The following is a 26241-nucleotide window of genomic DNA, read 5'->3' on the forward strand; positions in this document are numbered from 1 at the left end:
CGCTGGAAATGAATTGGCTGATGAGTTAGCTCGCACTGGAGCATCACATGACTGCATTGGCCCTGAGCCAGCTATTCCGATATCGAAGTGTTGGGTAAAGCTTCAGATTCACACCTGGGCTGCTACTCAACACAGGCAATACTGGAATAGTATGGAGTCATGTCGTCAAACCAAATTGTATTGTACTGAACCATCTCCAAGGATGGCGAAGTATCTTACAAATCTGTCAAAGTAGAATTGCAGCATTCAGGTCAAAGCATTGACTGACCACTGCTGACTCAGCTATCACATGGCGAATATTCAGCAAGCTGATTCATTTGCATGTGATAGCTGTGGATCCGATTATGGATCTTCGTATCATTTGATATGTAACTGTGCAGTTTTTGCGCAACTGCATTTCCGAGTATTAACACTTATTAAGTTATTATTAACACTTATTAGGACCCATATAGCCGAGGCGGTAAACGCACGGGTATTCAGCATGACCATGCTGAGGGTGACGGGTTCGATTCCCGGTCGGTCCAGGATCTTTTCGTAAAAGAAATTTCCTTGACTTCCTTGGGCATAGAGTATCTTCGTGCCTGCCACACGATATACGCATGCAAAAAGGTCATTGGCAGAGGAAGCTCTCAGTTAATAACTGTGGAAGTGCTCATAGAACACTAAGCTGAGCTGAGAAGCAGGCTTTGTCTCAATGAGGACGTTACGCCAAGAAGAGAGAGAGACTTATTAAGTGAAACTGACTTCAGAGACCTGAATATTCAGGATATTCTATTGTTCTTAACACACTGTGGTAAAGAGCTATAGGCTCTCTTTCGCTTTATGCGTTATTACAGTGCCCTTTTCAGAACGCTGTTTGAACCCATTGTGGTACGCTTATGCGTTAGTACCCTCTTCCAGGGTATTTTTCCTGTTACCCTACCTGTCCTTATCCCCATGCTTACCCTTATTTCCTTCCTTTTTCCTCAGGTAGATTATGAAATGGGCTATTATTATGGCGATGGCACAAATGTCACAAATGGAGGATAACGCACCTCTGGAGCCGGCCTTCTGATACCTGATACCAGCCAGCTTAGTGGATAAGGCTATAGATCGCCAATCTGATTCCCGTTCCGGTCGGGAGAATTTTCTCGACTCCCTGGGCATAGTGTATTATTGAAGTTGCCTCACAATATACAACATCCATGCAATGGCAGGCAAAGAAAGACCTTAAATTAATAACTGTGAATAATAAGTTGGAGAGAGGCAAGCCAAGTTCTAGTGGGAACGCAGAGCCATACGTCAGAAAAAGAAAAAGAAGAAGAAGGCGTTTTATGTGTGTCATTCTGTAACTTACTAAATTTCATTCTATTTTTAACATACAAAATACACCAGTTGTAAGAATTTTGAAAACTTATTCAGATTCAGAATCATCAAATTTAGCTTGTTTAATATCTTTACAATCTTAGCATGCTATGCCATTGGCAGATTAGCTTAACCCCAGATTGAAAGTTTTCAAATTTTTCCATTTGAACATTTTTTACAAAATGTAGCAATTTCGTTAATGGAGCTTGAAGGAGATCCCTTCAGTACGTGTTGAAAAAATATTTGTTTGAAATCATATGCATTGCATCTGATTTTATTGAATAGTATAGAGGAAAAGTGATCAACTTCCCCCCCCCCCCTTTGAATGAGATTTTTTGATATTACCTTTTGACAGCTGAACAACTGCTCGACAGCTCCGCCCAGTACAAAATCCAACGATAAATCCCATACAAACCTGAAATTGATTCTTAAATAGGCTCCGGACATCAAAATTCAAGAAAATTTGGATTTCAGCCCAGCATGCCAGAAATTATGAATATGGAATTCTCTCACCACCACTACTAAAGAAGCCAATTATTGCAGTCAGATTAATATCATTCAGAATAGGTAGTAGTATAAATCGCATCAAAAACAATTGGCGACTTGCGCATACTTTCAGAACTCAACAAATAAAAGTCCGAGAAATTACCCAAAAAGACCAGAAACGGAGTCGTTCCATGACTGGTTTTATGAAAAGTGAAAATAAGATTTGAATGTGAAGTAAGCAGCGTGTTGAGTTGGGTCATTTTTGGCCACGAACGTATACCTATTGAGTGTTGTATTACTGCAGCATGGAGCCCGGCATAACGTGGAATGAGAGAAGTTGAAGCAGCAGACCAGCTATTCTCGAAAAAAAAAACACCACCTGGAAAAAAACGGCGTGTAAAGGTTTGGAACTGTTCTACAAATCTTCTGACCGCAAGTCGAAATGCATTTTGGAATTCAGCTCTACCAGCATTTTATACAGATATTACCCCATACACACTCAGTTTTGATTACCGAACTCGGTAAAATTTTACTGGGTTTTTGAACAGCAGAAGTAACTCAGTAAAAATGTTGGTTACCGAACACTCAGTAAGGTACGAAGTTCTCGAGCTGTCAAAATAATACCGATTAAGTCAGTAAACATTTAGTTGGCAGAATGCTGATTTTTTCGGTATTTTTTTGTCAACAATTACTTACTGAGCTTTTCAGTTAATATTAATTATTCCGGATTGTCCCCTTCGGTGGATTCCGATGGAACCATCACATCAAGTCACATAACATTTTATATAGCAAAGTCCTGCTGGAGTATAATGCCACAATCCGCTGCCGTTGTGCGCTCGCCAGCTGCTCTTGGTAAACACTTTATACTGGAATCGATGCCGAAATGACGAGAAAAACTGGACCATTTCTTCGGAATTGACTTCAAGCTGTCCAGCCCATGTTTTTGGTTGAGAAGCATCGGCGCTTTTAATATCAGCGATAAGCAAAACCAAGGAAAGCATTTCTGGGGAACCGAATTCCCAATTTAATTGCTTGGGACTCGCTTCAAGCTTCGCTGTGAACCAATTTCCTCCTTGTTCCGTTCTGCAGGACACAATCCGTACAAATGGGTTACTTATGAAACGCTTACCATGAGCAGTGGCCTTCCGTGACGATCAGGATTTTCGTCCCAAGATTCGGCGGGTCTTCTGGATTCCGAAGATTCGGCTGGCAACTTCAAGTGACAGTAGTACACGCTCTCTATGCAATGTTTTGATTTTGTTGTAACCGAGTTCTCAGTAATATTCTGTTTTTAATGAAAACTCAGTTCCTTGTTTTACTGACTTTTTGGGGTTACCGAATTTACACGGTAACCTTTAAATATTGCTGTGTGTTCAGCACTTTTTATTACCGAAATACGAAAAAAGTGGAGATAAATACCGAGTTTCAGTTATTTTGTAACAGAAATGCTGAAGTTTCGGTAAAACCTCAGGTTTACGGATTGAATTCAGTAAGAAAAATTACCGAACAGCGAAGCCGTGATTAAGTGTTTAGATTTCTCCAGTGATTCCTCTTGCGATTCCTTTAATCAGCCTGCTGGAATCCTTTGAGTAGATCTTATGATTCCTCTAAAAATATTTCCTGGGATTTTATCCTCAAGGAATGTGTAATGGGATTCTAAGAATCTTTCTTTGTATTCCTTAAAGAACCAGGTATCCTTCCAAGAATAAAGGTATTTCCTCTAAAGATTTATCTAAAGATTCATTCCGGGATTTCTCTTAAGATTTCTTCCGAGTTTAGATAAATGCCTTGGAATATCAAGCAAAAACATCATGTGGTTTATGGACAGACTAACGAGTCATTAACCTTCACGTACTCGACCCCCGACAACTCATTTCAAAATGCTGACATTTCGTCAATTTTCATCCGATTTTTTTTTTGAAGTCGCCCTCAATCGATCATAATTGGTGCTAGTTGATTACACTAAAGTGGCCATGTAATATCCGGATTGTACTGGGGGTGGGGAGCTGTCTGTTTTGCAAAATGGCTAAAAATGATTATTTCGTGTGTTACTGTGTTTGAGAGGCCCCGGCGAACCAGTTCTAGGTTTTCCGGAGCGGCCACATCAGTTGATACATACTTCAGTCAATTTGTTCTCTCGATATTGTGAAGATTGATACGTCGCACGGCATGTTTTGGCTGCAAACCAGAAATGTCCCCGATGACACCGTCGTGGAACCTGTGCTAGATGTTTCGGAGTGGCCGTATTAGTTGATACAGACTTCAGTCTATCGTTTCTGGCCCAGACATTCGAAATCATGAAGATTGATATGTCGCACGGCATGTTTAGAATGTAAACCAGAAGTGTCCCCAATAAGGCCCCGCGGAACCTGTCACGGGGATCCAGATGGGCCAACTTATTCAAATCTGTTTTTCGCAGATGTATTTCACTGTTCGCCACAAAAAATTCGCTGAAAATCGATGATTCAAACACAATATCACTCGAAATAATAACTTTTAGCCCTTTTGGCAACCCCCTGACCAGAACAATCCGAAATATCCTCGGAATGGTTCCGGATATTGCATGGTCATTTCAGTATAATAAACTAGCCCCAATTTATGATCGATTGAGCACGACTTCAAAAAAAAAAAAATGGGATGAAAATTGACGAAATACCAGCATTACGAAATACCAGCATTTTGAAAATAAGTTGTCGGGTACGTGAAGGTTAAAAAAGTTTAAGTTTTGGCTAAAACCATCAAAACAACAGATCTTTGATAACAATGAGAGTGATTTAGAATGCGGGACAATTTCAAATCGTTACCTGTTGTTATCATCTGGATATTGATCGGCCTGTAATAATAGTGACGTTGATGCTGCATGACTGATATTACCCAGCTCTGGTTCTAGGCCCTGGAGTATCTTAACCCTTTGGGGACGGATGGGTCATATGTGCCCAGCCAATAAAATCGACCATAACTAACGTGTTCTAGACCAGCGAGGTTGCATCCAGATAGGTGAAAATTCCGTCTCCAAAGGGTTAAATCGATCTAAATCCTCAATCCTTGAAACTCTCTGAAGTGCAGTCAAACTCTCTGAAGCCATTCTAAACCTTCTCGAACCCTAATCAAACTCTTTGAAACCCTATGAATTGAACACCTAAGAAAATCCCCTGAGCCCCATTGATATATCCCTAAAACCCCCTGAAACATCATTAAACCTTTGGAAACGCCCTGAAATGCCCCTGAAAACTTCTGAAACGTTCTTGAAACCCCGTGACATGTTTCTTAAACTACTCTCGCAAGACTCTCTCCTTGAAGCTCCTAGAAACGCCCGTGGTACACCCCAAAAACCTTTCAAAAGTTCGTAAAACTCCCTAAAACTCCAGGAATTTTTCATCTATTTTACAGTGCTTTTGAACACGTCGATTTTGCCACTTTATCGCAAGCCGAAAGTAAGAGTATCAACGTTTTCTTTTTGGCTTTAAAGTACTCCCATTTCTTTACACCCACTCCCTCAGACGTCGTAAATTGTATTTCCGATGACGATGATCTTCCCGACGCCAAAATAGAAATCTTTCCAAGTGGTTATAAATTTTCCATCCTAGCGTTCGCGTGCTGTCCCGAGTCATAAAGCAAAATGGCACTGGTCAAAATTTGTTCACAGAGATCCAACCATTTGTCAGTTGTTGTTGATACACAGTTTTTTAGAAGTAATAAAAAAAACTTATGTGGTCGAATGACATTGGACCAAATGAAAAGACAACTGTTCAGCAGGACCCTGCTGAGAGTATCTGGAATCGATTTCCTGTACGTTCCTAAACCTTTTCGTAATATGAAAATATGAATCTTTATTATTTATTTATCGTGCCTGCTAGACGAGATACGAGTGCAAAACTTGTCCTACAACAAAGAAAACTCTCGGTTTATAAATAGGGAAGTACTAAAAATGTCTTCAACGAACAAGTTTTATCCATATTTGTTCTTTGTTTGTATCGCTAGAGTACGTTCAGATTTTGGTTGTTTCACATCATAACGATGCAAGCAATGGAAAGAAAATGCGCGATGAGGAAATCGTTTCCCAAGATTTTCCGTCACACAGCAAGCGCGCCTACATATGCCACTCAGTTCTCGATGTTATGGGCGTGATTCGGTATCGCTCTATTAGCACCCTAGCTTTCGTAGTATTATAGAAACACAAAAAAAAGAACCGATCTCTCCATCGATATGCTTTAGGTTTAGATAGAGGAATCGTTCTTGAGGGTACAATGTTGACGGTCTAAATATAAAAATGTCTAGAAATGGTGAGCATTTTCCACGCTACACGGCGCCCGTTGCATACTCCGTTTTGTTGTTCCCCTTTTATTTCGGCAACTCGAATCAGAATATATCGTTGTTGTTCGCCCATGTTGTTAAGTCGCTAGCGCATTCAAGTGTTGATGATGAAAAGGCGCGGGTGGCATACTGTGACTGTGAGGGCCATAGTAGTACATATAGTTTATTCTAGCCATCCCATCACTTTCCGTTTCAGCTTGGGAGTGGGAAATGGGAAATGAATGGAGTGCACATTATAATTTATTGCATTACCCAGAAGATATGTATCTGAGAAGTAATAATAAAGTGGAGTAAAGTCATATGTTCTTCGTAGAAATAGGTCTTCACACAATTATAAGCGATATTTTTTGTGGAGATTTTTTTTTTTAATTTCTTTGTATTTGTGAATTTTAACTTATTGCTAATTCTTCACACATTTTTTTTTTTTTTGTGGAGATAACTAATTTAATCGCTGGGAAGTTTCACAATTGGGCAGAAGTAAAATAACGCCAAATATAGTCAAAGACAAAAATTAGTCACCGACTGCTGGTATCTCAGCTTTCAGTAATCGGATTTAGCTAAAATTTTGAACACGATCTACGAATGTCGTGAATCTCAGTAGGCCTCAACAGAGTTTTTTCTGGCGGGGCTACTTTTAAAATGTGGGGCTACTTTGGACACTTTTGAATATGGATTTTTCGAATTCAAAATATGGTTCAAATCTGTTTGATGTATTTGGGACTATTATGAAGCAATAGTTTTCCCTTCATTTGGTTGAAATTATTTTTCAAACATACCGTTTATTGCTTGTCAGGACGCGAAAAAACATCGAATAAACCAATAAAATATACATAACGTATCAGAACATTTGGTCTGTAAGCACTGTTTCTACAGTTCATAAATTTCAAAGGGTTGATCAATTCATTCAAAATGTATCAACGTAGCATATACAATTGAATATTTATATCGTTATACATTATAAATGACCGTTTCACCTAAATAAAGAATTGGTGGTCCCCTTTTTCAAGCTATGTATATAGCAATATCACGCTGCTCATAATACCAAAGGTACCACAGAACCATTTTAAAACGCATATATTTATTGAAATCATGTCTGATATAGTATACTACAGTATTGGTACATATTAGTTTTCTAAATAACCCTGGAATTCGAAATGCAATTTTGTTATAGATAAAAATGTCCAAAGTAGCCCCCATCCGGTTCTATATGAGATGTGTCCGATTGGTGTATGAACAACTTTTTTGTTTATTGATGAATTTAGTTCAAATTTTGCATACCTCCTGCAGACATACTCACGATTATTATGTGTAAAAATTGTGGAAATCCATTCACTACTTTGGAAGTTATAATGTCATAAAGTTGAAAAACCACGAAAAAGTGTAAAAAGAAGCCCCGCACGACGGTAACTCAGATGTCTTATTTAGAATTTTTTGTGCTTCGGGAGCTCCATCAGGAATTGGAGTCACTCTGGGTTTTACCCAAGAAACTTCTCCAGAAGTTCATTCTGAGATTCATTCAGATTTTTCTTTTGAAATTAAAAGGCTGAAAAGATTCAATTGCATTTTCCACCTTTGCCTTTCTGAAGATTTCATCAGCTAAATCTGAGGCGGTGTTTACTGCTGTATAGTATTACATATTGGAATCCACACTTGAAACCGAGCATGGAAAATGAGTTTCCATCACTAAATCCAAAATTTCACGAGGAGTTTTGGTAAAAGCTCCATCGTCACTTTCCAACTCATTTCCATGGTCTTTTCCAAGCGTTTTTTGTAATCTTGCGACTACAGGAGTACTGTTTATGTTTTCACATGTCAGCACCCACGATTTTGTTGTAGATTTCGTATTTCGTTCAGACAGGGGTTTCTTGTACTGAGTCCAATCTCCCGTTTGTGACGCTTTGTTAAACATTTTACGAGATAATTTTCTAAGGCGACCCAGTTTGGGGGTCCATCATGCTACGTCTCTAGTAGAAGGCGATTATATAGTGGGGCAACTGCTGTTAAAGTAATAGATGATACTTTCATTCAACTTTTGTGTTGAATCGATTGTCTCTGACAATGTTAATGAATGCGATTTCAACAATTCTACATATCCTAGTTTGGCTTCCTTAGATTTCTAAATGCGGTTCTACACTAATCTCCCCCGTCCCAATTGAAGATTATGTGTTAATGTTTATGAAGTCTTATCTGACACGTACCAGTTTGTGATCTTCTCAAAGACTGCAGCATTGCACAGTGTAAGATCCAAGACCTCTTGTCTGATTGCATTTGAGAAAGTAGGTTTATCTTCATAATTGAAAATGTCTATATTATTGGAAGACAGATACTCTAATAGTGACTCACCTCGACTGTTAATATCCGTACTACTCCAATATAGGTTTTAAAAAACACTCTATGACTAAGAGAACAAACATGCGAAAACAGCATAAGTTCCCCGAAAAAAACATAATTTAATTCGATTATTTGATAACCCTGAGGTAAGGTAGAAGGAAGGTACAATAAGGTGAATAGACTCAATTCAATTCAAAAGCGGAGAACACGCATATATGTGGGACGATTGATACACCCCCCGGCAAAAAGAGAAGAAAAATCAGTTTCTATGAGTGCTACCGACCGATGCGCACGCATCTCCGCGTCCGTGTATATTTGAATTAAATAAAAGTTATTTTACGTTTTTCTCAACCACTCCTTTCCCTCTTTTCCACATGGGGGCTCGTCCGGGAAGGAGTTAATCGAGAAATTGTCCGGTCGACGCGCGAAATTCGCGAAAAAGTGCGGTTTTAGTTCGATTTGGTGAAAACGCGGAGTGAAGCCAAGATGGCGGAACAAGTGAACGAATTGTGCAAAGTTTTCACCAAAGCTAGACTCGAGCGAGAGTGCGAGAAGCGTGGCCTGTCTCGCGAAGGATGTAAGAAAGAGATGGCCCAACGAGTAGCATACCACGATATGACGCTGGTTGCAAACGACGGTCGTGTTCGTGCCGACGGCGAGGTACGAGACGGCGTGCAACACAACGACGGTGGCAACGACGGGCCACATGACGATGGTGGTATTGGTGGCCGAAACGACGAAGGTGACAACCACGAAAATGACGGCAACAGTGCAGACGGCGGCGTTCACCGCAACGACGGCGGTAACGACGGCGGCATCGACGATGCCACCGAAGACGAGGATGACGACAACGATGATGCCAATGACGGCAGCTCCGACGGCGGACACAGTTGTGTTAGTGAGAGCTCCAGCAAGTTTCTCACGGCGCTGACGAGAAACCGACGCATGTCCACTCCGAAAGACCGTGATCGTGTTACGACTGAACGACGCCAGCCGTACTCGTTCAGAGACGTAGAGGACAGCATCGACACGTTCGGCGCCGAAGATGGACAGGACGTGAAACTGTGGATGTCGCAGTTCGAAGCGATGTCCCGTACAGCTTTGTGGAACGACGAACAGAAGCTCATCATGTGCAGGAAGAAGATGACTGGCACAGCCCGTCGATTTATGTTTGCGCAACGAGATCTGACATCGTTTGCCAAACTGAAGAGTGCCCTCATCAAAGAGTTTGCCCCTTTCATCCGTGCAAGTGACGTCCACCGCCAGCTAGCAGCGCGGAAGAGAAAGCCGAACGAAGCTATCCGTGACTATATTTACGAGATGCAACGCATTGCTCTCTCCATCGATCTCGACGAGCCGAGCATTTGCGAGTACGTCGTCGACGGCATAACCGACGATGAATTCCACCGATCGCTGTTGTACGAGGCGCAAACCATCCGTCAGCTGAAGGAGAAGTTGCTGAATTTTGAGAAGGTGCAGAAGAAGAGTGGCGCAAAGCCGAAGCCACACGAAGGCCAGAAGAAAAAGGACCAGCGTGAAAAGGAGTGCAAAAAGTCGTCGGAAAAACTTGGTTCGAAGAAGTACTGCTTCAATTGTGGTGATAGTGCTCACGTCGCGGGTGATTGCCCTCAGAAGAGTGATGGGCCGAAATGCTTTAATTGCAATTCGTTCGGACATTTGTCGCGGGACTGCCCAAAGTCGGGCGAAAAAGTAAAACAGCACGACGGCGGTAAGAAGAGTGCTTCGAAAGTGAACACGATGAAAAGTGCTACGAGTGCCAATCCTTCTGTGTTGGTGAAAATTGGCGAACACGATGTCAGTGCAACCGTCGACACGGGGGGAAGCGAGATTTCTCTTGTCCGAAATGATTTCTGGTTGGAGTTGGTGAAGAATGGCGCCCAGATGAAAAAATTGGACATGAAAGTGCGCGGTTACGGAGGCGATGTGAAGGCTGTGTGTGGGGAATCAGTGCTAAACATTTCGATCGAAAATGAAGTGTACGAGATCCTTGTTTACGTTGTGCCGCAGCAAGCGATTGATATGAAGATGCTGATCGGGATGGATTTTTTTCGTGTTGTTGATTATTCCATCACCCCGCACGGCGTTCAAATCAAGAAGATCCCGGTGATTGAACCGGAATGCGACGCAAAGTGGATCCGCAGGATCGAAGAATACGTTGGGAAGAACGAAACTGTCGTACCGTATCAGTACCGTGAAGAAGTGATGAATCTGATCGAGAGCTATGAGCCGGAGTCGTCTGTGACGGCGTCGAATACGCTGAAAATTAAACTGTGTGACAATGATGTTGTGTGCGTGAATCCGCGACGGTTGGCTCCTCTCGAGAGAGACGTCGTCAAGAAGCAAACCGATGAGTGGTTGGCAAACGGTATCATCCAGCCATCCGAGAGCGAGTACGCGAGTGCCGTAGTGGTAGTGCCGAAGAAAGATGGGTCGCGTCGGGTGTGCATTGACTACCGTGAGATCAACAGAAAGATGGTTCGGGACAAGTTTCCCATGCCGAATGTGGAAGAACAGATTGACAAGCTGTCTGGTGCGCGAGTGTTCACTACGTTGGATTTAGAGAATTCCTACTTCCACGTACCTGTCGACGAAGAAAGCCGAAAATACACATCGTTTGTGACAAGTGACGGGCAGTTCGAATTCCTACGTGCTCCATTCGGTCTGTGTACCAGTGGAAATGCTTTCGGACGTTTCATAAACACTGCGCTGAAAGACCTAATCAGTGATGGAACGATCATCGCTTTTATCGATGACATTATCATCCCGACGGAGAATGAAGAAGAAGGGATGCAAAAGTTGCGAAAAGTGTTGAGTGTGGCTGCGAAGGCAGGTTTAAGGTTCAATTGGGCAAAGTGTGTGTTCCTGCAACGACGTGTGGAGTACATTGGCTACGTAGTGCACGACGGCCAAGTTGAACCAGCGCCAGCCAAGATCGAGAAGGTAAAGCAGTTCCCGATGCCAACGACGGTGAAGCAGCTTCAGCGATTCTACGGTCTGGCAAGCTACTTCCGAAAGTTTGTACCCTCATTTGCCAACGTTGCCCGCCCACTATCAGGTATGTTAAAGAAAGATGCCAAATTCTATTTTGACGACGAAGCGATTGCTGCTTTCAATCGCATCAAGGAAATCCTCGCAAGCTACCCTGTTTTGAGGATATTCCAGCAAGGCGCCGAGACCGAAGTCCATACGGATGCGAGCAAATACGCTTTGGCAGGCATTTTGATGCAACGTGCGGAAGACGACGGTAAGTTCCACCCTTGTTATTATTTCAGTCGACTGACCAGTGGCGCCGAACAGAATTACCATTCGTTCGAGCATGAAGCTTTGGCTGCTACCTTCTGAACCTGAAGTTCAGATGCTACCTTCTGGGCTGTAAGTTCAAGGTCGTCACCGACTGCAGAGCGTTCAAGGACACGCTGACGAAGAAAAAGATGAACGCTCGTGTGGCCCGCTGGATTGTGGATTTAGCCGAGTTCGATTTTGACGTGGAACACCGCCCCGGAGAAAAGATGCCGCACGTCGACGCACTGTCAAGAGCGAACGTTCTGGTGCTCTCAGTTTCGGTAGGTGCGCAAATTTCTGAAGGTCAGCGGAGCGACGAGAAAGCCAAAGTGATTATGATGGCAATTGAGCGAAACGGGAACTACGACGGGTACAGTATCAGGTACGGCGTTCTATACGAAGACGACGGCGAGAACCCACGAGTTTACGTGCCTCAAGCGATGGAGTCGGCGATTATAAGAGCAGCTCACGAAAAAGGCCATTTTGGAGTAAAAAAGACGAAAGAACGAATCAACGGTGACTACTACATCCCAGGACTGGAGGACAAGATCAAGGACTGTATCGCCACGTGTGTTCCTTGTATCATCGGCGAGAAGAAGCGCGGAAAACTAGAAGGAGAGCTCAAGCCAATTCCGAAGGGAGATGTACCGTTTGACACGCTGCATGTTGACCACATCGGACCGATGCCATCGACACGGAAGGCGTATAATTACATCCTGACGGTGATCGACGGATTTACGAAGTTTGTCTGGTTGTTCCCGACGAAATCAACAGGAGCCGAGGAAACACTGAAGAAGTTGCGGATTGTCTTTGACATTTTCGGGAATCCCCGCCGGATCATCAGTGATCGTGGTGCAGCCTTTACGTCGAAGGTCTTCACCAAGTTCTGCTCTGACGAAGATATCGAGCTACACACAATTGTCACCGGAGTTCCCCGTGGCAATGGGCAGGTGGAACGTGTCCACCGTATCATTATCCCGATGCTGACGAAGTTGTCAATCGAAAAGCCCGAAGCATGGTTCAGTCATGTTGCCAGTGTCCAGAAGTGTTTGAACAACAGCTGGCAGCGTGCGATCCAGACTACGCCGTTCGAACTTCTGACCGGTGTGAAGATGAGGACCAAGGAGGATGAAGTTCTGCTTGAGGTACTGCAGCACGAACTTCAGGAAGACTTCGTACAAGCACGCAGCGAACTACGAGAAGCCGCTCATCAGAGTATTCAGCAAATCCAAGCAGAGAATAAGAAGTACTACAACCTCCGGAGAAAGCCATCGAGGAAGTATCAGCTCGGCGATGTCGTGGCCATACCGAAGACGCAATTTGGTGTTGGTCAAAAGCTGAAGCAGAAGTATTTTGGACCCTACGAAATCGTTGGTGTTTGGCCGAATGATCGATACGAGGTCCGGAAGTTGGATCCGGATGGCGAGGGACCGAGCAAGACATCAACATCTGGAGATTCCGTGAAGCCGTGGTCACTTCCGGGCCGGAAGTGATGTCAGGAGTGGCCGTGTGGGACGATTGATACACCCCCCGGCAAAAAGAGAAGAAAAATCAGTTTCTATGAGTGCTACCGACCGATGCGCACGCATCTCCGCGTCCGTGTATATTTGAATTAAATAAAAGTTATTTTACGTTTTTCTCAACCACTCCTTTCCCTCTTTTCCACATATATTCGGCAAGGCTATGCTGAGGGTAACGGGCTCGACGCTCGGTCGGTCCAGGAACTTTTCGTAATGAGAATTTCCTTGACATTCTTGGGCATAGAGGATTTTCATGAATGTCACACGATATACACATGCAAAACGAACATTAACAGAAGAAGCTCTCAGTTAATACAGGGTATCTAGTCATAAGATTTGTTTGGTGTTCTTCTGGGATTTCTGAGAATTGATAAAATAAAATTCCCTGAGTTTTCCCGGTTTTATTAAATTTATATACTTTTAAAAAACTATACAACAATATCTTCAAAAGTTAGTTGAAGTGAAATGGGCAAGTCTCCATCTAAGAAATCTCACCAAATAGCTGAATTCTTCCAAGTACTTTATTTGCTAAACTCATTCAAAAATAAAGCAAAGATAGGCTTTAGAATATATTTAGATTTTTCTGGTTAGTTGCAAAAAATTGATATGACAATCCCATCGAAAATCTCTTCTTATGAGAAATGGCAATAAAATCGGTACAAAAACATTCAGGAAGTCCATCCATAATTCCACAGACCATCTAACCTGACCATTAAATTGCTAACACAGTTTTGAAACTGGGTTTGGATGTCTATTATAAGTGCTGGTTATGTTGCGACTTCGATGAACATCCAATGGAAAACAGCAAATAACGATAGTATTTCAACAAGTTTGAGTAAAACTGGTGCTACCGAATGATAACATATTTTGGCTATTCCAAAGAAAAACTTCAAAACATATTGTTTGGTGTTCTTTCAGGATGTCTGAGAATTGATCTAGGGATTTCTACCACAGTTGGAACGTCTGCAGGAGTTTTCCACGGGGTCTCTGTTGGGGTACCTCCCGGATTGTTTTTCAGAGATTTTTTCAAGTTTCTCGCTGGATTCCTCCCGATGATCGTTCCAAAACTTATGCAAAGTTCCATAAGTCAATTTCTTAAGTGGTTTCCAGTATAGCTTTCCGAAAGTTTCTCTCAGAAATTTTGCAAGGTTCTTGCAGAAGTTGTTCCAGGGGTTTCTTCCAAAAAGTTTTCCGATATTTTGCTTAGGTGTACTTTCAACATGTCGTACGAAGTTTCTAAGGACTTCTCTTGGAGATTTTTAGGGTTCCTCTTCGAATCTCCTTAATATTTCCTGCTGGGATTACTCCCAGTTATTTTTTCTAGATGTCCTAGTTTTTCTAAGGTTTTTTTTCCAAACTACCTCTCGAGTTTTTACAATAGATCTTTAACCGTCGAGCGGTCGCGTTGTTGTATTTTGTACAACGCGTTGAAAAAATCTCGCTTTTTGTATTCTGCATTAGCGTTCCCGGATAAAAACGAACCATAGAGTGTATGGTGAAAACCATTCCTGCACCATACAGTGTACCAGCTACAATAAAGTGTATTGTAATGAAATGGTTCGCTATACTATACATTTACATTGGATTTTAATGTAACAATATATTATACTGTTTTTCTTACGTTTGAACCATTCACTTTTCCGAAACATTATTTTTCCGTGAATTTTTAATTATTTCTGGTGTTCGATTTGAATAGATCGTATGTTTGCTGTGATTCCTATGCAGATTCGACCTATTCAAATCGAACACCAGATTTATTCAGTTTAAGATTTTTTCCGTGCTTTGTTTTGTTGATGTTTGTGACTTTTTTGATGCAAAGGAAAGGAAAGAAAAAAAAATGAATAAGTTGAAACATCAATTTAACCTTTTGGAATCGATTTTTTTCGCCGCTGTTGACGCAACCTCGCTGGTGTCGAACACGTTTGTTATGCTCGGTTTCATCGCCGGGGTCATATATGATCCCTCCGGCTCCAAAGGGTTAATGCCAATAACATGTTTAAATCAGTGGTAAACCAGATGTCCTAAGAACTGCAGGTCCAAGCAGGAGTCCAAGAGATATGGCGGGCTAGGTGTGTAGAGTGCGATGAGAGAAATACGAATGCAATGTAGGCCAACCCGGAAAGATGCAGGTCAGATTACCGTAAATCAGTAGATGAGTTCAACACTTCAACACTATTCTTTCTGTATTTGCATTTAGGGGAGTTTTCTCCTCTTCTCTCATGTGAACTTGCCTTCGACCACAATCGAATCAAATGCGGTTGACAAACTTTATCTTTGACGTAGAGCCATCTTTAACATATGGACTGGACTGAACACTGAAATGACTTTTAATATAGGTTCGTCTGCGGGTTCGCTTTTTAACCTAACTTATATTTGAATCGAACTTGACAGTTATCTCATGAGTTGTTATGTATTTCAAACTTTAGTCAAACTGGTGCCTCAATATTGCAATAACGGTTAAGCACGCTGTAATGATACTTATGTACCTCGTCACCCACTTCATGCAACTACATTAGTGGTCTAATAACACTTAGCGCGCTCGGCATAGTTCCATCATGCCGCTCAAAGTGTTGCCACAAATAATGCTTAGTTTGCGAAACCCGGTTATCTGGCTGGTGGAGAATGGGAGCCTAAGCTTCAACTGTTAATGCAATCAGAGACTACTCAGACTTAGACGTGGGCGATCCTATATATGAATGGTTATCCAAAACGCTCTGGGAATTCCCAAAGCGCATTCTAAAAAAAAACTAATAAGCCTAAGATGCCATTAACAGGAGGAAAATGGCAAGATAATATAACAATATATGGTTTATGTAATGTAAAACAATTCAACATAACAAAAGAGAACCATTCCAAAACCATTTGATTAAATGTATAACCAGTAGTGAAATTACAATTAAAAACAATTTATTTACGGTACATTTTATTATTTGAAACCATTCATGTACCATACAATGTACGGTATATTTAAACCCACGTATCATTATTTTGAACAATTCATTAACAATAAAATGTATGGTTTTGCAAAAAAATATATATGGAAAAAAATATTTTTTCATATTGTTACGATACTTAACAACCTGTATAATATATTGTGAAAATCTTATTTACAATTCACGGTATGGTATCCTACATTACATCTTATTGTTTTTGTATTTTTACTTTTACAGTGGTGTCTATTGTAAAAATATGGTTCTAAATAGTACTGTTACAATATAACGTTCGGTTTTTCTACTGTATTTTTTATTCGGGTGGTGCTGACGTAGGTGGCCAACCGCGCGAGTTACGGAAGGTTAAGGGGAAAAAGAAAATCGTGTTAAGTACTGTTACTTTGAATTCCACTAAGAATTTGCATCCTTTGACAGATACTTATTTCGACCTCAACTGTAAGGTCGTCTTCAGTGTCTTGTACTTGACTCGACTCAGTACAGACACTGAAGACGACCTTACAGTTGAGGTCGAAATACGTAGGGTATTGGTTCCCTTATTAAGCATGTGGCTCCCATTTTCATCCCACGAAAAACAAAGGATTGAAGCGCTGTTTGTTTTGTTTCTTATTTTTGTATTTTTTTGTTAGAAGTGAGCACCCATGAAAACAAAAAGAACGGAGTCAATCGGTGCCGTAATCGCTTGTTTTCGAATAGGATGAAAATGGGAGCATGAGATTACTGATGGCACACATACCCTATCTGTCAAAGGATGCAAATTCTTAGTGGAATTCAAAGGAACAGTATTTAACACGATTTTCTTTTTACTTACAGATATTCCCCTAGGTCAGTGGTTTTCATCCGGGGGGGAATTCCCCCCTAGGGGGGAATTTCGCCCTCCTAGGGGGGAATTGTCCACCCAAGAATATGTTTCTATTTTCATCAATTTTAACACTGATTTTTCAGTGCATTATGATCCATCGGCAAGTACCAACATCTCTAAGCTTCGTTTGGATCAAATGATATAGGGAATCGCGCAACTTGGGCGGTGGCTTCCATTTTCATCTGTTTTCCGCTATAACTCAGTCAAATTTGAACCAATTGACACAATTTTTGGAATGCGGTGAGATAGGTATAGTATCTAATCGTGTACAACATTTCAGTTCAACTGATTCAAAATTGACTGAGTTATAGTGGCAAACAGACGAATATAGAAGCCACCGCCCAAGTGGCGCGATACCCTAGATTGTTATTTTGGTTGAATTCAGCGCTTTAAATTGAAGACCATTATCACTCATTGACGGAAAATACAGAGAATAAACATTCCCGAGAAGCATAAAGGATGAAACTCTTCAACACTTGCCAGCACTCAAAAATAAATTCAAATGGTATTTTCCTGACGTCCAGGAAAGGGATCTTGACTTAGAACGCAGTTCTTTCCGCGTGGCCTAAGTTCCAGATCAATTCCAAGATGTGCTCATCAAACTACAGGACGATTCAAAGAAGACCTTGTCTGAAGGAAAGTTCCAATGTGAGTTCTGGGTTCTCATAAGCGACACATACCCCAACATTTGGCAAATGGTCTTTCGAGTTTTATTACCATTCGTGCAAATCGGGACTTTCAACTATACTGCAGATAAAGACGGATCTCCGCAGATAATATGAACTGTGCTTTGCCAACTACAGCTCCAAGGATCAAATTACTAGTAAAAATGTACAGGTGCAAGTTTCACATTCATTTTCAAATCAGAAACCTGATTTTTGCGTGTCTTAGTCATTGAATAAGATCATTTTTAAATAAAGTTTCATCGTCAACTGTCACATAATAGAGGGGCCCAGATGCAAAGGAGTGTAAGTGGCCATTTTGTCGATTTTTAGCTGAGGATATCAGAAAATTCTTCACATTTCAAGCTTTTAAAAATTTTCACGATGATTCGAAAAATTACAAAAAACGAAGAAAGTTGGGTCGCATTTGAAATTTCATTCATTTCTAATGGGATGAAAAATTGGTGAAAAACTTTGAACCACATTTACTCGAAAATGGGTTTTTGTCACTTACACCCCTTTGCATCTAGCCCCTTCAATTTATTGTTTATTTTTTATGAAAGGGGGAATAGGGTCCGGGCCAAATCCAAAAGGGGTGCACGGACTGAAAATGGTTGAAAACCACTGAAAACATCAGGTTAAGGGGTTTCTCGCAAGATTTCACCTGGATTCCTTCCCAGGAAATTTCTCACAAGTAATTTAGCGAATTATCTAAGGAGACATTCCGAAGGAAACTCCTAAATCTCTGTTGGAACTCCTGGAGCAACTATTAAAGGAATCCCAAAAAGGAACATGGAGAATTGGAACGATTTCCGGTAAGGATTTCGAGAAAATCTCAGGAAAAAAACGAGGAAGAGCCTAGAAGTATTCTAGCAGAAACTTCTGTAGAAATCCAGGGCGAAACTTTGAAAATACTCATTGAAATTGCTTGAAGGAATTGCAGGAGAAACTTGGGGTGATATCTCGGCAAGAGCTCCCGCAGAAAATTGAAAAATTTCTCAAGAAGTCCTTGTAGGAACATAAAAACAACTTGCTCTCACTTTTAGTTAGTGACCACAAACGCGAGTGTGTTGTAGATTGGCGTCTAGGCCGAAAGAGTGATGGTTTTGTGAAAAAGGAGTGTTCACGGTGTGGATTCGGATTCAGTTTGGCTTTCTATTCCGCAGAATCATTACCTGTTCTGTGGCTTAGTTGGTTAAAGCGCCGGTCTAGTGCATACGGAGTCGTGGGTTCAAATCCCACCAGAACGCGATTTTTTTTCACAAATTTCATCTCTCAATTTGTCAAGTAGCAACATTTCATGCCTACTAATTAATTATTACAAGTTTCTCCAGTTCTTGTAGGAATTCTAGTAGAAATACCATAAATAACTCTTGCAGCAACTCTGGAAGGGATCCCGGGAAGATCTACTGGAGAAGTCTTATGAGAAATACTGGAAGGAATCACGAAAATTCTGCAAGAGGAATCTCGAGATAAGCTTTAGGAGAAATTCAGTGAAAACACCTACAATATATCTTGAGAGTAGCTCTTGTGGAGATCTCGTAAATAATCATGAAAACAATCCTGCGATTTTTTTGGAAATACGCAGAAGGAACTTTGGGGAAATCCTACGAGGGGCTCTGGGAGCAAAACCGAAAAAACAACCTCTGGATTTTGTGGGGTTTTTCGTCACCGTTGAATTTTATGTTTCGAGATTTGTTGATTTTTTTCGGTGAAAACCTCTGGATTTGTTTTTGTAGGATCCCCGTAAAAAGCTTCAGCAAAAATAGGGAAAATATAAGAATCTCAGAAGATTCAAAAGAAAGAATCCAGAAAATAATTCGAATCTTGAAAAAATGCCATGGATCCGGAGGAATCTCCGGAAGGAATTAAAAAAATAATAATACCACGAAATATGGCATGGAAAATACGGAAGGAATCCTGTGAGAAATCCTGAGAGGCATTCCAAGAGGTATTTCTAAAGAAGTTCAATGGAAAACCCTGAAGGAATTGCTGGAAAACGTCCTTGTAACGGTAATTCTAGATTACCTTCAGCTACCAGATTTATATCAACAATGTAACAAACTGTGTGGACTCTGCTTCTGAGTAGATCCAGAAGCAGTAAAATTTACTTTAGTTTCCTTGACCCGATTCAAAGTGTATACACTAAACGGTTATCGTTAATAATAAAGCTAAATTACAATTACAATTACAATTACTTGTGATTCATACCACATGATGTTTTATTTTTTATCGAAGTATAATTTCCCTGGGTATTCCAGGTTTTCCCCTGTCTAATAAATTCTCTGAGGTTTCCAGGTTTTTTTTTCAGGAAGTAGACATCCTGTAATAGCTGTAGAAATGCTCATAGAACATACTATGCAGGCACCGTCCCATTTGGGACGTTACACCAAAAAGAAAAAGAACAAGGTTAGATTAAAACTAACGGGTCAATCTAATTAGCAAATTTCGTAAGTGCAATGGAGCAGTTAGGTTCATTAACCCCGCACTGCTTGACCCTAACAGTCGGTGGTAGATCGCCTACACTCAGCATTCTGTTGAAGAAATCAAACCAAGACCCAATGCACTTTAGCAGTGGCGAGATGCAAAGGCTTTGCTAAGTAATTAAGAATGGAAAACTTAATAGGGACGCACATTACGTTATGCTCTCCATTTTCATCTCTCAGTTATATAGTTTAGAGGGCATTGTCGCCCACAGTAAAAGCTGATCGGAGTCAAGATTTAATATAGTTAGGAGTATTGTACTATGACCAAAATTGTACACTTCTTATCGGAGTGTTATCTTTTGCAAATAATAACGCTTAATGAAGTAATAAACTATCTTTTAAAGAGTTATGTGATTTAACAAAACAAACGAGTCTGCAAATATGTTCAAGATACTTTTTTCTTACCTTATAAGTCTTTTGAATTCAAATATGATAACAAGTATCGAATTTCAGCTGCTAATCCATAAAACACATCCTTTTCACACCACTATCTGCTAAAATTCCATTGCATTAGAGATAGATTACAATTTTTCGTTCATTTTTGCACCACACTCCATCATTTTCATTTTCCTCCGGTTTACAATTTACAACAGGCATCCCAGCTAGACGTCGTCGCCGCCGCCAAAGAGCAGCAGAGTAGCATCGCAAAGTAATCCACCATTGTTGCAGAGCTACTCGATTCGCGTCGACATCCGCAGCCCATTTAGAGGAGATGAAAACATTTTCTCTGCATCGCAGTAACCGCACAAAATAATGGGTGATGACTTTCTTCTTCCCATTTTTCACCTATCGGGGCAATACAATTTGCCCTGTTTTCTATACGGAAAGGTTTCCCGAAACGTCACATTTTTATTCTTCTAAATCTTCTTCTACAGGGATTATAATTCCTACGCACTTCGTTCCTTTTCTACCAGAACAAAACAAGAATTGCATCCAATTTTCTTCTGAGTGAGAAATTCTTCCACTGCAGGCACTCCGGTCACAGGAATTTTCACCGATAAATCGCTCGAGTCGATTCTTCGTTTAGAGCTGACCGCAACCAGCAGAATTGCAACTCAAAAACAGCTTTTCAGAAAAACTCGCGTCAACACACTGATCACTCCTCCAATGTCCCCTTATTCGTCCGTTCCGTCGCCGTCGTCGTCGTCGGGGCGAAAGTCGCGAATCTCCCTGGCCAAATCAAAAATCAACACACTCCACATTCGCGTTCGATGGGGTCCGATCCGAAAACATGCTGAACGAGAGAGGAAGAAAAAAGCGTCCGAACTGCAGCGCACCGACTCTAGTTTTGCTTTGACTGGCACGGCTCCACACAGGATGGGCAGAGAGCCAACCAAACACACACCGCCGAACGAATGCTTTCTCGTCCATCACCAGCGTTGTGTAGCCGTAGCGGATTCAGAGCACCACCACCATCAGTAAACACAAACAACAACAACAACACTACATTCAACGGTGCACGGTCTGTCGGAGAGTTCGGAGATGGGTGGGTAGCACAGCAACGCAGCCACCAGAGTCAGCAGCCAGGGGAGCTTCTCTCCCGTGCTCAAGATACGGACGGGCGGGTGGAAACGGTAATCACACTTTGAGCGATGGTGTGAGTGTCATCACTTTGTTTACCAACACATCAGAGGGCTGGAAACGTCAAAATTTGTGCAATTTGACAGTGACAGCTGTCTGCTTTTACGGCGGAGCTTTATTTTTGAAGCGTCGCCTCAACTTGCGGCGGCCGCTACCGTAAAAGCGAGCGAAATGTTCCGTTCCCGGTTCCGTCGAGTTTTCTGTATAGAAACCAATTGATCAGGGAGTAGTATGTGTTTGTTTGTTTGTTTGTTTGTTTGTTTGTTTGTTTGTTTGTTTGTTTGTTTGTTTGTTTGTTTGTTTGTTTGTTTGTTTGTTTGTTTGTTTGTTTGTTTGTTTGTTTGTTTGTTTGTTTGTTTGTTTGTTTGTTTGTTTGTTTGTTTGTTTGTTTGTTTGTTTGTTTGTTTGTTTGTTTGTTTGTTTGTTTGTTTGTTTGTTTGTTTGTTTGTTTGTTTGTTTGTTTGTTTGTTTGTTTGTTTGTTTGTTTGTTTGTTTGTTTGTTTGTTTGTTTGTTTGTTTGTTTGTTTGTTTGTTTGTTTGTTTGTTTGTTTGTTTGTTTGTTTGTTTGTTTGTTTGTTTGTTTGTTTGTTTGTTTGTTTGTTTGTTTGTTTGTTTGTTTGTTTGTTTGTTTGTTTGTTTGTTTGTTTGTTTGTTTGTTTGTTTGTTTGTTTGTTTGTTTGTTTGTTTGTTTGTTTGTTTGTTTGTTTGTTTGTTTGTTTGTTTGTTTGTTTGTTTGTTTGTTTGTTTGTTTGTTTGTTTGTTTGTTTGTTTGTTTGTTTGTTTGTTTGTTTGTTTGTTTGTTTGTTTGTTTGTTTGTTTGTTTGTTTGTTTGTTTGTTTGTTTGTTTGTTTGTTTGTTTGTTTGTTTGTTTGTTTGTTTGTTTGTTTGTTTGTTTGTTTGTTTGTTTGTTTGTTTGTTTGTTTGTTTGTTTGTTTGTTTGTTTGTTTGTTTGTTTGTTTGTTTGTTTGTTTGTTTGTTTGTTTGTTTGTTTGTTTGTTTGTTTGTTTGTTTGTTTGTTTGTTTGTTTGTTTGTTTGTTTGTTTGTTTGTTTGTTTGTTTGTTTGTTTGTTTGTTTGTTTGTTTGTTTGTTTGTTTGTTTGTTTGTTTGTTTGTTTGTTTGTTTGTTTGTTTGTTTGTTTGTTTGTTTGTTTGTTTGTTTGTTTGTTTGTTTGTTTGTTTGTTTGTTTGTTTGTTTGTTTGTTTGTTTGTTTGTTTGTTTGTTTGTTTGTTTGTTTGTTTGTTTGTTTGTTTGTTTGTTTGTTTGTTTGTTTGTTTGTTTGTTTGTTTGTTTGTTTGTTTGTTTGTTTGTTTGTTTGTTTGTTTGTTTGTTTGTTTGTTTGTTTGTTTGTTTGTTTGTTTGTTTGTTTGTTTGTTTGTTTGTTTGTTTGTTTGTTTGTTTGTTTGTTTGTTTGTTTGTTTGTTTGTTTGTTTGTTTGTTTGTTTGTTTGTTTGTTTGTTTGTTTGTTTGTTTGTTTGTTTGTTTGTTTGTTTGTTTGTTTGTTTGTTTGTTTGTTTGTTTGTTTGTTTGTTTGTTTGTTTGTTTGTTTGTTTGTTTGTTTGTTTGTTTGTTTGTTTGTTTGTTTGTTTGTTTGTTTGTTTGTTTGTTTGTTTGTTTGTTTGTTTGTTTGTTTGTTTGTTTGTTTGTTTGTTTGTTTGTTTGTTTGTTTGTTTGTTTGTTTGTTTGTTTGTTTGTTTGTTTGTTTGTTTGTTTGTTTGTTTGTTTGTTTGTTTGTTTGTTTGTTTGTTTGTTTGTTTGTTTGTTTGTTTGTTTGTTTGTTTGTTTGTTTGTTTGTTTGTTTGTTTGTTTGTTTGTTTGTTTGTTTGTTTGTTTGTTTGTTTGTTTGTTTGTTTGTTTGTTTGTTTGTTTGTTTGTTTGTTTGTTTGTTTGTTTGTTTGTTTGTTTGTTTGTTTGTTTGTTTGTTTGTTTGTTTGTTTGTTTGTTTGTTTGTTTGTTTGTTTGTTTGTTTGTTTGTTTGTTTGTTTGTTTGTTTGTTTGTTTGTTTGTTTGTTTGTTTGTTTGTTTGTTTGTTTGTTTGTTTGTTTGTTTGTTTGTTTGTTTGTTTGTTTGTTTGTTTGTTTGTTTGTTTGTTTGTTTGTTTGTTTGTTTGTTTGTTTGTTTGTTTGTTTGTTTGTTTGTTTGTTTGTTTGTTTGTTTGTTTGTTTGTTTGTTTGTTTGTTTGTTTGTTTGTTTGTTTGTTTGTTTGTTTGTTTGTTTGTTTGTTTGTTTGTTTGTTTGTTTGTTTGTTTGTTTGTTTGTTTGTTTGTTTGTTTGTTTGTTTGTTTGTTTGTTTGTTTGTTTGTTTGTTTGTTTGTTTGTTTGTTTGTTTGTTTGTTTGTTTGTTTGTTTGTTTGTTTGTTTGTTTGTTTGTTTGTTTGTTTGTTTGTTTGTTTGTTTGTTTGTTTGTTTGTTTGTTTGTTTGTTTGTTTGTTTGTTTGTTTGTTTGTTTGTTTGTTTGTTTGTTTGTTTGTTTCACTTGCTACTACATATGTCATTCAGATAGATAAAACTGCAATGTCAATGTCCTTTTTCCATACCCAGATTTCAGATGGTATGCTTCTGAACTGAGATAGAAACAAATTTAGTATGGTCAACCCTACAATGGGTAAATAGCACCCATGTATAAGTTTGCCAAATAACGCCGCCATCTTCAAAATTCTAGGACTTTGTATTAGAAGAAACATTAACGTTGAGATTATCATGATCTTGTGTTCAAAATTCAGAAGGAAAGCCAACGATTGTTATGTCCGGATATATCCGATGCGGTCCACTAACAGCAAGGGGAGATTAAGATACATTCCGGGTCCGGCAGCTCGAAGGTAAGTTTCTGTTTTTTATTTCTGTTTGTGCGTACTCCTTAAGTCCGTAAGAAAATGTCTTCCTAAAACACCTATTAATTAACTTACAGGAATGAGATACGCTAGAAGATGGACATTCCGAAGGAAATCGCAGGATACAAGGCAAGAGCAAGGGCAAGAGTATGCTATACAACCAGTTCCGATTCCGAAGACCCTGTACGGCAGACAGAAATTGCGACAAAATTTAGATTATTTTTATGTTTATAAGGAAATTTTACATTTTAATAAACAAAAATAATGAATGTGATGTAAAACGTGTTTCATTTTTATATTTTTTATTTGCTTTTGTAATTATATAAGCAAGCAAATACTAGTGAAAAAAAAATACAAAAATGGGACTTTTTTACCCATTTTTTGTAAAATAAAAATGGTTTTATAATACCCATTTTTTGAAGTTCGGTTTGAATACCCATTAATGGGTAAACGGCGAATACCCATTAAATGGGTTAAGCCACTTTAGTTCGAAATGGGTACTAAAGTACCCATTAATGGGTATTTCCGAACTAGCGTGCAGGGAGTACTTCAAAATGTTGCAAAAACACCCATTATTTGAAGCTGAGAAAACACCCATTATTTGACAGCTTGGTACCGGAGCAAAAAATGGGTACCGAAGACCCATTTAATGGTTATTTCCAAACTAGCGTGTAACACTTGCAAGTGAGTATCCCCAACACTGGATATGAGCGATCTCGTTATTCATACTTCGCCGTTCTGTGTTTAATTTGCACTACATATTATGCAGTGCATGCATTGTTGATGGTTGATTTTGTTTTTTATTATGTGCTTTTATTCAAATTGTTGTCCTTTACATAATTGATAAAAAAAATTTCACAATGTTTTCGCATGCTATGTTAGGTAAGATGTCCCTCGTCCATCAGTTCCAATCAATATCACGGATACTTTGAAAGTGAGTAGAAATTTCTATGCGTGTAATGATTTGTGCTTTCGAATTAAAAATTGCCATAAAGTTTTGAGTAACGCTCTTTATTCGCTTTCGAAAGAAGCTATAGACGAACCAGCTAAGGGCTGAAAGTCTCTGAAATAAAGACAAATCAAGCTTTCGAATGAAGACGGATTATGCTTTCGTCGATGCCTGTACGAAAAAAGCTCTGAAATTTCCTACCTCTTACCATAAGAAACACTGTAGTGAATTCACGTATGAGCATAGTAGTACTAGAGTAGGAGAATCCTGCCTTTGTGAAGTAATGGTTAAGGGGCTAAGGGCAGAGTGCGGGGGTGAAATGGGGGTAAAGTGGACATCGTAAGCTTTTTAGTCATTTTCAGTGGTAATGCGGCAAAAACAAACTGTTTTACCGAGCAGCATAGATGTTGAATAGAGGGTAGACATCTTGTAAGGGATTGTACTTGAAAATATCGTTTTCTTTCTTTATTTTTTTAGCAAAACCTGCAGTGGGAACGTAATCAGTGAGAGTCAAATGAACAGTCGATGGGAAGTAAGTCTCACTGAGACCGGCCCACTATTTTGTCAATTTTCGGCACATTTTAATACACGGTAAATAATCTGCAGGCTGATATAAACTGATTGGC

General features: G+C 39.7%; 3 protein-coding genes across 4 annotated transcripts in view; 1 reads left to right on the forward strand and 2 right to left on the reverse strand.

Moving 5' to 3' along the window:
* LOC134285416 (dual specificity testis-specific protein kinase 1-like) overlaps nucleotides 1-21794 on the reverse strand; it is a 171195-nt gene extending 149401 nt beyond the window's left edge. The window contains exon 1 of the mRNA XM_062846084.1: nucleotides 20662-21794. The gene's annotated coding sequence lies outside the window, so the exon portion shown is untranslated. The remainder of the gene's footprint in view (nucleotides 1-20661) is intronic.
* Nucleotides 1-26241, reverse strand: part of LOC134285420 (uncharacterized) — a 446116-nt gene that overhangs the window by 191856 nt on the left and 228019 nt on the right. The window lies entirely within an intron of this gene.
* Nucleotides 8672-11940, forward strand: LOC115266728 (uncharacterized). Its single transcript, XM_062846082.1, has 2 exons — nucleotides 8672-10951; nucleotides 11057-11940. Exons 1-2 carry the CDS (start codon nucleotides 8962-8964, stop codon nucleotides 11836-11838), a joined length of 2772 nt encoding a protein of 923 aa, XP_062702066.1. The 5' UTR covers nucleotides 8672-8961; the 3' UTR covers nucleotides 11839-11940.

The sequence above is a fragment of the Aedes albopictus genome, chromosome 1 (genome assembly GCF_035046485.1).
Source record: "Aedes albopictus strain Foshan chromosome 1, AalbF5, whole genome shotgun sequence".
In the NCBI taxonomy this organism is placed as follows: Eukaryota; Metazoa; Arthropoda; class Insecta; order Diptera; family Culicidae; genus Aedes; species Aedes albopictus.